This window comes from Peromyscus californicus, unplaced genomic scaffold (assembly GCF_007827085.1).
Source record: "Peromyscus californicus insignis strain IS unplaced genomic scaffold, ASM782708v3 Scaffold_17__1_contigs__length_78620276, whole genome shotgun sequence".
Classification (NCBI taxonomy): Eukaryota; Metazoa; Chordata; class Mammalia; order Rodentia; family Cricetidae; genus Peromyscus; species Peromyscus californicus.
This window is the reverse complement of record NW_026294469.1, coordinates 10,253,746-10,267,873: the sequence shown is the minus strand read 5'-3', so window position 1 is coordinate 10,267,873 and position 14,128 is coordinate 10,253,746. Positions and strand designations below refer to the sequence as shown.

General features: G+C 41.7%; 1 protein-coding gene across 3 annotated transcripts in view; it reads left to right on the top strand.

Annotated features, from left to right (window-relative positions):
- LOC128112568 (desmocollin-2) overlaps positions 1 to 13,667 on the top strand; it is a 36,564-nt gene extending 22,897 nt beyond the window's left edge. For 2 of the 3 annotated variants that reach the window (XM_052741603.1, XM_052741601.1), the window contains 7 exons: positions 1,346 to 1,602; positions 1,720 to 1,862; positions 4,917 to 5,141; positions 8,606 to 8,842; positions 9,386 to 9,510; positions 10,803 to 11,066; positions 11,882 to 13,667. In XM_052741603.1, coding sequence (XP_052597563.1) covers positions 1,346 to 1,602; positions 1,720 to 1,862; positions 4,917 to 5,141; positions 8,606 to 8,842; positions 9,386 to 9,510; positions 10,803 to 11,066; positions 11,882 to 12,079 — 1,449 coding nt within the window. In that variant the 3' untranslated portion in view covers positions 12,080 to 13,667. Of the gene's footprint in view, positions 1 to 1,345; positions 1,603 to 1,719; positions 1,863 to 4,916; positions 5,142 to 8,605; positions 8,843 to 9,385; positions 9,511 to 10,802; positions 11,067 to 11,749; positions 11,796 to 11,881 lie in introns of all 3 variants that reach the window. The other variant, XM_052741602.1, reaches the window with a different exon arrangement.
- Positions 13,668 to 14,128: the final 461 nt, after the last annotated feature.

Here is a 14,128-nt window from a genome sequence, read left to right as displayed (position 1 = left end):
TTCTGTCAGCTGTTCCCATCACCCCACTAACCAGGCAGAACAAAGCATGTTTTCCATTGACCTTGGTGGAATAGAGGTCAAAAAGGAGCAACTAATGTCTCTAAGCTTTCTATACTCTTGTCCCTCCACTGTTGTGGTGTTCAAGTCTACTGGGAAGACCAGAGAGTTAGACTCAGTTCAGACTTGGGTTAAATGAATTTCTTCTTACCGCTAGCAGAAGGATGGCAACCTTAGAGTCAAACAGCATGCCGTGTCAAAGGGGCTAAAGGAAGGGTTTATGAAGGTGGATATCAAAAGTGTGCATTATAATTATCTGTGGAAGCCACAGCTGGGCAAGAGCATTGTTTCACTCCCCTCAGTGGTTTCTCTTTCCATTACATAGTAATAAAAGGACCACTTCATCCCAGTCCTACAGCGATAAGCAAGTTTACAGAGGCAAAAAGAAAGTGGTTAATAACCTGGAACACCGTTGTCTTATTCTTATCCCACCTTAATGGTACCATATTAAACTTCTTCAGCCACCACAGGGGAGTTATGTGTAAGTTATGACACAGGTCTGAGCACTCTGGGGGAAGTGTCACTAATGACGAGGATAGAGCAATTTATTTCTGAGCAGGCAATAACACAGTGCCATCAAGTTAGGGCTGGCTGTCACATCCCCACAGCACTCATAAACATTTTATAGGGCTGGGGCTATAGTAGCATGCTGGTCTAGCATACACAAGGTTCTGGATTCAAATCCTAGACCAACATAAAGTGGGCATGGCGGCACACACGTATAAGCCCAGCATCTGGGAGGGGGAAGAAGCTGAGAAGTTATTGTCATTCTTGGCCCCATGAGTGATTTCAAGGCCAGTCTTGGATACAGAAGATAAACAACAAAACAACAACATAAACCTCTTGAAAAATTTGACCTAGTTTCTCACTCCCAAATCCAGTGCAAGTCACTGTCCTTCTGAAGACTCTAAGTTATTCTACGTAATTAGTGTAAAATGACGGTTACCATCCATGCCCCAAACTGGAACTTAGGCTAAACATCTAAGTGGTTGTCTTATCCAGCTCCATGATACCTTTCACTTTAAATTTAAGTTTAGAATTTTCAACTTTTTCAACTCTCAAGGGAAAGTTGTTTGTTTGTTTGTTGCCAGCTCCACCCAAATTCTGATTTATTTGAAAGATCCCCCCCTTCCCCGATCCACCCACGCACATGGTTCAGGCCTATGTTTAATATTCTCGTGATTGTTCCCAATCTGGTACTTACCTGATTCCAACTCAGCAAGTCCTATATGGAGAACTTTACCAGCTCTTCAAGGGTTTGATCTGATTTCCCCCACATTTCCTGCAGCCTCTGGACTATGAAATCCAGCAACAGGTGACTCTGCAAATCGGTGTAGTTAATGAAGCCCCGTACACTAGAGAGGCTAGTGCGAGGTCCCCCACAAGCACAGCCACAGTGACTGTCACCGTGAAAAATCTGGATGAGGGCCCCGAGTGTATCCCTCCAACACAAACCGTGCGGATTCGAGAAAACGTACCAGCTGGTACTAGAAATGATGGGTATAAGGCGTACGACCCCGAGACCAAAAGCAGCAGTGGCATAAGGTATTTGTGTTCTTGTTCCTTTCACATTTATAACACGAGAGGAGCCCATGACTTGTTATTGGCATTACGGTTTGGCTTATAATATTTCTTGCTGTGTTACTTCACCATGCTTCATAGGTACAGGAAGTTAAGTGACCCAAGAGGGTGGGTCACTGTTAATGAAGACTCAGGATCAATCACTGTTTCCCGAACCCTGGATCGAGAGGCTGAGACTGTCAGAAATGGCATCTATAATATTACAGTGCTTGCATTAGATGCAGGTAAGAAATCTGTTTTTAAGACAGCTACTGCATCTTCAATTGTATACTTCCTCAGTTTTAAAGTCAATGACATATCATTTTAATCTCATGGTGCAAAGGATCAAACCAGGTCTTCCAGATGCTAGGCAAAGCACTCTGCTACCAAGCCCTACCCCAAGCCCAACAGCATACCTAATCTTTTGAGACGGTGTCTCACTGTGTAGCCTTGGCAAGCCTGGACCCCTCTATGGAGAATTTATTGGCTTTGAACTCATAGAGATACATCTGCACCTACTTCCAAGCGTTGAGATTAAAGGTGTTTGTCATCATGCCTGGCCTACCAAACAAAGATTTAAAACTGGCTCTATATATTCTCAGTTTATTTTTCCCCAGAATAACATACAGAGTAATTAGTTAATAAATTAAGTTTCCTGTCATTTACTAAATATTGTCAGCTAATAGTATCTTCAGTATTAGATGCAATTATAAGATAATGTGGTTTAAGATGTGGCCAGTGAGATGTCTCTGCTGTTTTAAGGTCCTTGCTACTGATGACCTGAGTTTGATCCCCAGGTGAAAGGAGAGAATGGACTTCTGAAAGTTGTCTTTTGACCTACAATGTCATTCTTAATAATGAAACAAATGCAATAAAAATTAAAAGAAAAATTAATTTGATCTAAGAAGCATAAAAACCTGAGAAAACTATTTCAGAAAAATGTATTCATTTATCTTGCAACATTCAGGAGAGTCCATAAGAGGGAGAAGGTATTTAGTCACATAGTACACTTCTAGAAAACAAAATATTTTATAGGACGCTAACAGTATACTTAGGGGTTAGAATCCCAACTAAGCACATTATACAAAATTAAATCAGTCACAATTAATAGTGTGTTAGAGAATGAGAGGGTCAAAGTATTTCGCTTTTGTTTCTGTTGCTAAGATGAAATGACCAGATAAAAAGCATCTTGGAGGAGAAAGGATTCATTTTAACTCATGATTCCAGGTTACAGTCCATCATTTCAGGCAGGTCAAGGCAAGAAGCAGGTAGTCATAGCCACGGTCAAGAGCAGAAAGAATGAAAGCATGTATGCTTAGTGCTCAACTAGCTCTCTCCACCCTTGTACAGTCCAGGGTTCGAAACCGAGGGTTGGTGCCACCACTTGATAGCTGGGTCTACCCACCTCCATTAAGGTAGTCAAGACAGCCCCCCACCAGACATGCCCACAGGTCAATGTATTTCTACTTCATGACAAGCTGACAATTAGAACTAACCCTACACCATATAAGAACATAAAATATAATACTATGTATTGTGCATCCTGGAAAAAAATCAGAGAAAAATGAGTATAGTAATTGTGTATATAAGACCCACTCAGTGTGTGAAACATAATTTTGTTATGATATCTTTGTTTGGGCATGGTATATATTGACAATCCCAGTACTTGGGTATTGGAGGCAGTGGAATCAATTCAAGGCCAGCCTCAATTACATAGTAAGTTTGAGGCCAGCTTGAACCAAGGACACTGTCTCCAATTGAAGTTTGTGCATTTGTAAAATAAATATACAATTAAATAAGCATACCTCATTATGCTCTAACTTGCAAAATTAAGTTGTATTGTGATTTTAGAAGATAATTTAGGTATTACAGCTTTCTCTGAATTAACTCAAATATTCTCAGCAGTGACTCTCCTTAAATATTATTTCTTTGCTATTCCTTCCTCTTCCCAAATATGTATTAGATGAATTTTGCTGTTTGATTTCTACAGGGATTTGAACTGTGATTTCATTTCTGTTTAATAAATTCCCTTCTTCATGTCCTTGAAGATCTTAAGTGTCCTTGTTTCAAAGCTCTCATGTAGAGTGACTTCATCTTCCTACTGGTGATTTTGTTGTTTACATTAATGTTCCTCATGTGGGACCTATCCTGGCATTGATGGGGGCATGTGCTCTGCTCTGCCTTTGGCTTCCCTCCTCCGGCTTCACTCCATCTTAACTGGCAGGCAGTTTTGTAGTGACCTGAACATCCGTCTCTGCGGTCTGCGGTTCAGAACTGGTTCTTAACCTGGTGGCATGGCGCGCCTAGCCTGTGAGCCTGTGATGGCTTTAGAGCTGCCGAGATCCAGCCACCATGCCACAGGGGCCTTGGCTAAGGCTTTGGTTGCCAGGCAAGCTTAGTTTCTTTCCACTTCCTTAGGTTGGCAGCTGTATGTGGGACGTGACCCCAGGCACTGGGTGGTTCAGTTTTTCCTCTTCCTCCATCTCTAGTATCCAAATCCTCCTTAGTGAGTAGAAAGAACAGAAGGTTTAGAGATAGGAATCCTAGTTTCATCTTTGGCTTTAGACTTCATAACCTCCCCAGGCCCTTGATTGTTTCATCTTTGTGTGTCCCAGACTTCCCAATGCCTTGTATAGAGCTATCAGGAAGATTTCTGTATATATGAATGACAGGTTAATTACAGAAGTTACACCCTCAGTCCTAAGTTCCGTTTATTTAATAAATAGATGACATGCTATTTATGAGACTACACCCATAGCGATAATTTCTACATTTGGAAATGTCCCTCCACCCTTCAAACATCTCCTTGAACCATTTTCTGTTTAAATTTTCCAAATACATATCTTCTACTATACAGCATGCCTGCTCTAAAAACTTAAGCATTCTCTCTGTGTATTCAAGGTCCTTAGCTCTTGTCTGTGTCAACTCCCGTCTGCCTTCTTCTCCATTTTCTCCACATCACAGGTATGTGTGACATGCTGTCCACACTCTTGATTTACCTGCACTTTAAGCATACTGTGTACCCCTACCCTACTCTCTTTTTGTCTCTTCAAATCAACTGAAACTTCTCTGTCTAGGACTTTCCACGCCTAATGTAATGACGTAGTGAATGGATGAAAATGTCCAAGTACCAGTGATTATATGTATAGTCCACTTGGAAGCAGTAAGATTTCCCTGTGTCATTGTTGCTGTAACTTACGCATTGTGATTAATAAATATAGATATTAATTTTCATTGTATGATTTTCTAGCAAAAAAATAAAGGCATTAAAAAATGTGTTCTTATTGCTCTATGTCTAGATGGGAAAAGCTGTACCGGAACTCTGGGAATTATTCTGGAAGATGTGAATGACAACGGCCCATTCATACCCAAGCAGACGGTGGTGATATGTAAGCCCACCACGTCCTCTGCTGAAATTGTGGCAGTTGATCCTGATGAGCCAGTGAATGGCCCGCCCTTTGATTTTAGTTTGGAGAGTTCTGATTCAGAAGTACGGCGGATGTGGAGGCTGACGAGAATCAATGGTGTGTGATTTCAAATATTGCCTTTTCCTTTTCAACATCAGGCTGCTCTCTCTCTCTCTCTCTCTCTCTCTCTCTCTCTCTCTCTCTCTCTCTCTCTCTTTCTCTCTCCTCTCTCTCTCCCCTCTGTCTGTCTCTCTCCTCCCTCTCCCCTCTCTCTCTCTCTCTTCCCCCTCCTCTGGCAATAAGAGAAAAATTCATTAAATGAGAACCACTCAGGAAGAAGACGTGAGTCTCGGCATAATAGGCAGTGACCCTCTCCAGTGTTAGCTGTTGATGATATCAGGTATTCCGTAGACTCCCATTCACATCCAAGTACTCACCTGCATGGATGTTTTGTAACTGCTGGCCTGGCAGCAGCTGGGACAGTGAGCCCCTCCTTGTAGAGGTATCTGTTCTCTGACAGTGTCTACCCCCCTCCCCCCCCCCCCCCCCCCCCACTGCTTCTCTCTGTGGCCGTGCTGACATCTCACTGTTTTGTGTCTAGTGTGTTCTTTTTGGAAATCTTCCTCGCTTTGGTTCGCAGTGGACCGTAGCCCAGAAGGGACCTTTGGTGCAAAAATGGCTGAGGTTAGCCGGGCGGTGGTGGCGCACGCCTTTAATCCCAGCACTCGGGAGGCAGAGCCAGGAGGATCTCTGTGAGTTCGAGGCCAGCCTGGACTACCAAGTGAGTCCCAGGAAAGGCGCAAAGCTACACAGAGAAACCCTGTCTCGAAAAACAAAAAAACAACAACAAAAAAAAAAATGGCTGAGGTTAAAGCGACTTTTCTCCACTGCCACATTGCATCCCACGTACACCAGAACTTCATTCTTGTCTCCTAGACGTACTGCCACGGACTGTGAGGTCATGGCCTCATAGCTTCTTAACTCAAGAACCTCAGTCACCTTTTGGGTGACCTGAAACTTGAAAACTCCAAATTATTTCAACCCCAGCTCTCAGTGGTCATGTCTCAGATTCCTGATAGGACAAAGTAAAAGGAAAGTTAAAAAACAGAAAACAAGAAAACAATACAGGCAGATCCAAGGATGGGGAAAGAAAACCATGGGCATAACCAAGCAAGCCGAGGCACCCTGTCTTCAACCATGATGATCTGTAGACTGACAAGACATTCACATTTTTTTTTTTTTTTTGGTTTTTTGAGACAGGGTTTCTCTGTGTAGCTTTGCGCCTTTCCTGGAACTCATTTGGTAGCCCAGGCTGGCCTCGAACTCACAGAGATCTGCCTGGCTCTGCCTCCCAAGTACTGGGATTAAAGGCGTGCGCCACCACCGCCTGGCGACATTCACATTTTAAAACAATGTTATCTTGTATGTCTTGGGAAGAGGAGAGAGATTTTTATTTGTTCTTTTTTGCTTGTTTGTTTTTGTTTTTGTTTTTGGTTTTTCGAGACAGGGTTTCTCTGCGTAGTTTTGGTGCCTGTCCTGGATCTTGCTCTGTAGACCAGGCTGGCCTCAAACTCACAGAGATCCACTTGGCTCTGCCTCCCAAGTGCTGGGATCAAAAGTGTATGCCACCACCGCCCGGCTATTTGTTCTTTCTTAGGAAAAAATAACTTTGTTCTTGGATTTTGTCCATCCTACTTAATTGAGGTCAGAGTGTTTTAGTTTAAATGGCATTAAGAGAAAATGTGGGATTTTAAAAATTTCTGCTCAGCCAATTAACATTTTTGGCAACAATGTTCTAGTCAGAACCCTTGTATCACTTTGTCTCTGTGGCACCAGAACTGAGCCCAGGGTCTTGCACATACTGACCATGTGTTCTTCCACTGAGCTGTAACCCAGCTCCAGAGCTTTGTTATTTTAAAAATACCAGTTCTTGAACATTCATGAAAGCTTGGGAAATTCCGGGGTGAGGAGAATGTACCCAACAGAGGTTACATGGGCTTCATGTCAAGCGCCGGATCCACAAGTTGTTACATAAATCTGACTATGGTATTTATTCTCTGGGAGCATCAGTTTACTCATGTGTAAAATTGGATTATTTCTTGAAGTCAACAAGATAATGAAAGGAATAGAGCATGACTCACTCTCCATTCTGTGTGTTGGCTCATGATTTTGTCTTGCGCAATGCACTGAATCGATAACTGTGGTTTCTATTGAAATCCTGGTTCTGTGATTTCTTCTCCTAGGAAGCCAAGTTCATATTGGGAACTTCAAACACTATAGAGAAAACGAGCAGGCCACACTGGGAAGTTAAGTAACACTGATTGCTCTGTGGCTTGTGGCATTCGACAGTGAGAATCATATTACATCTTTGGCTCTGAGCCTGAGATCCTACCGGCATTTGATCTGGATATTTACTGCTTTTGATCTAAAAAAAAAAAAAAAAAAAAATCCATCAAAACCAAAACAGCAACAAAAAAATTCAGTTGGCCCCAGTGTCCTCTCAGCATAAGTGTGTTTATGTTCCTGTGGTGCGTTCACGTGCTGCCCATGAAGTGAACGTGTTCCAAGCTGTCAGAACCAGTTCTTGTTGATAAACCACAAGTATTCGTGTCCATTTGGCACAATTTGTGAAAACAAATGAGAGACACCAAAATTTCAGATCTCTAACTCCCTGATGAGTCACACATGAATGGAAATCTAATATAATGGGTTTAATTGAATATATTAAAAATAGGACAGAAACTAACCTCTTACCACATCTGTTAGTTATGGTAGGAAGGATTTGTTTATGAACGAATAAAGTACTTTATTCCAAGAGCAGAAGGACTGCAACAGAGGTGGTGTATTAGTTTCTTCCCTCAGTGCTGTGACACAGTAACAAGGAAGGAAGCTTATGGAAGGAAAGTTTTCCTCTGGCTCGTGGTTTGAGGGCACAGCCCACCATGGTGGGAAGGCATGGCTGCAGGAGCTTGAGGCTGCTGGCCACATTCCATCCACAGTCAGGAAGCAGAGAGAGATGAATGCTGGTGTAGTGCTCTTTTCCTCCTTTTTTTTTCAACTCCAGGACCCCAGCCCACAGGATAGCGCCACCTGCATTCAATGTGGGTATTCCCTCATCACTTAAACTCTCTGGAAATGCCCTCAGGTGTGCCTAGAAGTGTGTCTCCTAGGGGATTTTAAATTCCTGCCACGTTGGCAGTGGAAATTAACCATTGCAGGCACCATTAGACTAACTGAAACTGCGGTATGCTTGCAGTGGCTGTGGATCAGAGGCAGTGTGCTTGCAGTGGCCGTGGGTCAGAGGCAGTGTGCTTGCAGTGGCCGTGGGCCAGAGGCAGTGTGCTTCCAGTGGCTGTGGGCCAGAGGCAGTGTGCTTGCAGTGGCCGTGGGCCAGAGGCAGTGTGCTTCCAGTGGCTGTGGGTCAGGAGCATTCAGTTCAACCACAGCTTCAGGGTCATAGCATTTATGATATTCCACAAGTGTCCATTTGTAGGAACATGGATATCTGTTTGATAACTGACTGGTTTTGCTGAAGAGATGTTGGTGGCTTTTGTAACACCTGATTTTATTTGTTTATTCAGATACAGCGGCTCGTCTGTCCTATCAGAATGACCCTTCATTTGGATCCTACGTAGTTCCTATCCGAGTTACAGACAGGCTCGGTCTGTCCTCAGTCACTTCACTGAACGTCATTGTTTGTGACTGCATTACTGAAAGTGACTGCACAACCCGCTCAGGAGAAAGGGCCGGCTATGCAGACGTGAGGCTCGGACCCTGGGCTATTCTGGCTATACTGTTGGGCATAGCCTTGCTGTTTTGTAAGTGCTTTCTTGAGTCCTTCAAAATAATTTTAAGACATATTCTTAGAATGAATGTTAATACCTATAGGTTGCAGTTTGGACATAGATATATTTCTATTAACAATATATTTAACATGTATTTCAGATTTTTTACATATATCTATCTTATGTCAGTGAGAAGATGCCCTGTGTGATGGTCAGAGAACAATTTTCAGGAGTCTGTGGGACTCTGGGAGGAACCATAGGTCATCCGTTTTGGTGGCATGCACTTTTTCCTACTGAGCCCCCTCAGCAGTTCATGTATTTAATGTATATGTTTAAATGTACTTATGTGTATCCTCAGCAGAAGATACAGTTCACTGTAGAAATAGATCATGTGGTATGTGTTTGTAGCATATCTGTTAAGGACACTCATGCATTTACTCACGCAATCATATGTTCTTGAAGGTATTCAACAGACACCTTTTGATGCCTGATTTATTCATATCAGATGCTGTAAACACAGTTGGACATTATGGGTGAGAGACCTAAGGGAGCCCCTTCCTTTCTTTCCTTCTCCAGGTATCCTGTTTACATTAGTCTGCAGTGTTTCCCAGGCAACAAAAGAGCAGAAAATTCTTCCAGATGACTTAGCGCAGCAGAACCTAATCGTGTCAAACACCGAGGCTCCTGGAGATGACAAAATTGTAAGTCACTCACCCATCTTTAAACAGAGGACCATTAGCCTATAGGACGTGTTCCTTCTAAAACCAGTTTTATTGTTTTGTTTTCTCAACAAACTTCTTTTGGTGTCTAGTAATTCAGCAGCAAGTGTTACCCATCCCAGGAAATCAATAAAATGCATATAGTTCCCACAGATGTGTGGTATTTCAATTTGGCCATGCAGTTGCTACTTAATATTGAAAAATCCTTTAGTATGAATTTTTTTTTCTGTTCCATGTGTCTCCTGGCTTCAATGTTAGGCCTGTGTTTTGTTTTTTGTTTTTTTTAAATCTATCTAAATTGCTGTTTATACTTTAAAACATTACTCTTAATTACTCACAGATCACCAGTATAATTGTTTTTTTTTTTTTTTTAAACCTGGCTCCAGCAATAAAACCTCTACCAACTTTGATCACGGTGGGAAAAGGTTTATTGGATTCTTCCTGACTATCATGTGGGTTAGAAATGAGCTGGAGGCGGGCGGTCTAAAGCAGTACAGAAGCGAGAGGCTGCTGAGGGGCTCTGAGTTCCTAGCCCAGTGTGTGAAGGAAGAATAAGCCACTAACTTCCAAAAAGCCCAACTGATGGCTGGGCAGGAAAGGTCTAGAAGCGCAAACACACAAACAACAGAAACAACACAAAAAACCTAACCATATCTGAGAAAAAGACCGAGGAAAAAAAACTTAAATTATATTGCAGAGTGTAAACACACAACCTGGCAGAGGAAGGGCCAGTGTGTTGGCATTTCTGGTATTGCCCTGCCTGGTTTATTGTTTGGTTTATGAGACTGCAAGGATTACACGTTTGTAGTAAATTTTTCTTTGTATTTGAGTTGGGAGGAACTGAGTTCGTTGTTGACTGAGAAAGCTTCTCATTATTCCTGTTTCTTCTCCTACCTGATAAAGGGGAACGTGTTTAACTGAGAAAGTTAATCCCTGTGATACAGCAATGCTGCTTTCAAGGCACTGGAAGGCTGTAACGGACCGTGTCCTGTATGCTAAGGAGTGTTTAAAAGTGGAATCCCCATCAAGCATTTTGATTTGCACCTGCAGCTTGTTTCATGTGTTAGACGTGGCATCTAGTACAGGGCATGTGCTAGAGCTACCGAGGATTGAAAGGACAGTTGGAAAGAACAGATCCAGTCCGTCCGTGTCTTTGGAAAGATTCCCTTTTGTAATGCCGACCTAAAGTCGAGGCCTCATCTGCACCTGCTCGTCCTTCTTACTGCCCTTTGCTCCTCTGTATATTTAACTGATGTCCGCCATTATCGTTTCAGTATTCCGCAAATGGCTTCACAACTCAAGCTGTGGGAGCTTCTGGGCAGGCAGCTTTTGGCACCTTGGGAGCAGGAGTCAAAAGCGGAGGGCAAGAGACCATTGAGATGGTGAAAGGCGGCGGCCACCAGACCCTAGAGTCCTGCCGGGGGGCTGGGTACCATCACCACACCCTGGATCCCTGCAGAGGAGGACTCGTGGAGGTGGACAGCTACAGACACACTTACTCCGAGTGGCACAATTTCACTCAGCCCCGACTTGGTGAAGTGAGTTCCTGAGCTGTTCCCCAAACTTAGGCTGATATCATTTAATTTTACAAAAGGTTCCAACTTAGTGTTTGTGTAGACTGCTACTTTTAGTTAATAATGAATTGACTTATTGGAAAGTTACTATTTTTAATTAATTTGGGTTTTAATTATGTTCAGATTAATGTGGTCATTCACTTTCCTGCATATTTTATTACTCTTTTTTTGTTTTGTTGCTTTTTGGTATTTTGAGACATGGTTGCCCTGGTTTTCCTGGAACTTGCTCTGTAGATCAGGCTGGCATCAAACTCAGATCTGCCTCCCTCTGCCTCCTGAGTGCTGGGATTAAAGGTACACACCATCACCACCTGATGGCTTTTATTACTAGTTAAGGAAATAATTTTGTGCTATGATTTTGCATCTGACAAATTTTGTTTTAGCAACCCAACCTCTAGCACAAGGCAATACCAATATGTGCCGTCACTTTGCTGTTCAGAAAGAATGGAGCTCATATCAATTTGGGTCCAGTTTACTGAGTGTGTTTTCACTTTTATCATTATTTAGAAAGAGGGAAGCAATGGCCACTTAAGATGAACACTTGGGGACTTACTGCCACTCATGACTTTTAGAAGCGTGCTAATAAATACTGACTTTATGGTGTGATTTTATGATACAGACCAATCATGTGCATTTTCTACACATAGGAAACCATTAGAGGACACACTCTGATTAAATATTAAACAATGAAAGGTAAATCGAAGCAATTCTTTTTCTGTAAGTACGTTTTGGTGCTTAAAATAATAAAAATAAACTGTGTTGTGCTTTCTCCCCGACAGAAGGTGCGGTTGTGCCTTGAGGATGACAACCAACAGCTCGCTCAAGACTACGTCCTCACGTACAACTATGAAGGAAGCGGTTCCGCTGCTGGCTCTGTGGGTTGCTGTAGTGACCAACAGGAAGAAGATGGGCTTGAGTTTTTGGACCATTTGGAGCCCAAATTTAGGACATTAGCAGAAGTATGTGCAAAGAGGTGAAGAACTTTGAACAGGATACCCAAACTAATGGACTTAATACCTTTTCCTCACTGCTTTTAAATATAAACCAGGATTTAAAAAAAAAAAAAAGATGTTTTATTATATTTGGGGCTTCCCCCACAACCTGCCTTGGTCTGCAGAATGTTCATGGAAATGCACATTTACAGAGAAACTTTGTACATTAGTACACTTGAACTTGAAAACTGTTCTGCATGGGTTTTAATTACTTCTTTTTTTACCCAGGTGTCATCTATAGATGGAAACTTTAAGGGAATTTGCATTATTGTTTACATTGGGCATAATGACATCAGCCAACTTATAGTGCAATAAAATTTAATGGATCTGAGTCTATTTATGGACTACTTGACCTATAACCCAATTGGAGACTGTAGAAATGGTTATCTCCAATCAATGGATTAATTGATTGTTCGTATGGTGCTTGGAAACTGTTGTTTTCCCAAACATTCTACACTGTATATACTGTGTCTTCATTTGTGATATTCTTGTAACTTGGCCTGGCTTCACAGTGCCAAGGTAGATTGTCAGGCAGCCATTGAGTGTGTGTGTGTGTGTGCAGTTCCATTCCAGTGGGGTTGCTTTTAGGTTCTGTTCTGGGTAAAACCCTACACTGAATCTACATCTCCTTTGTACTGACTTTGTCAGTTAAATTTAGATTTCAAAACTTCTTTAAATTGTATTTTTTGTTACTCTTAAAAGTTTTTTTTCTGTGAAATACCAAATGGTCTACGCCCCCATCCCCTCTCCACTTCTTTTTCTCTTTCTCTCTCCTATCTGATTTTGAAACTTGTACTTGGGTTGAAGAATCCAAAATATTCTTAAAAGTTGTCTCTTCTCATAAAATAGTCTTTCTGTGGTATGTAAGATATGCATTGTCAGTTTTCTTAAGGTCAATGTAATAGTAACTTTGTTTTGAAATTTTTGGTAATTGATTCATTTCTGTCCTTAGTGTGAAGAACTTTTAATTTTTCCATGGAAACTTTAGGACTCTTCCATAATCTATTAGAAGCAACATTCTATATAACAGAAACAATAATGTGGTTAGAAGTAGGATGTGGCTACCTAGTGTAGACTAGCATATTTACGATCTCTGTCTTTAATTCAAGGACACTGGAAGTGGGAAATAGTGATGGTGTGTGACTTCATACCTTTTTAGATGATATAGCTAGTCACAATTACATGATTGTAAAATTATTTTAAAAAATAGTTTGTAATTACAGTTTTTACCAAATACAGAAATGGGCCAAATACTTTAAAAATTTTTAAGAATATATACATGAGTAAACTTCATAGCCAACCAAATTCTAGATCAGAGGTCATACTTCCTGCAGTCAGTGAGCTCAGTGCTTACACTAAATGCACGGGTATTCTAGGTGCAACTCGGATGCATGTGATTATTCACGGTGTGTCTGTCTTGAATTCACCAGGCTGGCTTATAACAATTATTTTTCAGAACCAACACTTGGAAAAATTTGGAATACAACTGTGTTTGCTGTAGAGTCATTATTATTCAGTCAAAAATATTTCTCAGCTATTTTTAATAAATTATGTACAAAATGGTTGTGTGCTAGTGGTGATGATAAAGGGAACTTAGCGACTTTAAGCAGCGAGGTGGGTCTGTTACTCTTGGGTCTCATATGGTGTGAGTGGTTATAACACAGGGAACCAGCTTCCATTTTCCAGCGACTGTTATTGAGATCATAGAATTAGCTGGATCCACAGAGATACCTGGTACACTGTTACCAACACACTCGATATTATTCCTGTGATGCACTGGCTAATTTGCATACTCTGTTATTTATTTTTATCATCTTAAGATAGAAGATAACTTTAGAATTCTTACCTAGTATATTTAAGAGACACTTGAATTAAAAGAAAAATGTAGCCGGGCGGTGGTGGCGCACGCCTTTAATCCCAGCACTCGGGAGGCAGAGCCAGGCGGATCTCTGTGAGTTCGAGGCCAGCCTGGGCTACCGAGTGAGTTCCAGGAGAGGCGCAAAGCTACACAGAGAAACCCTGTCTCGAAAAACC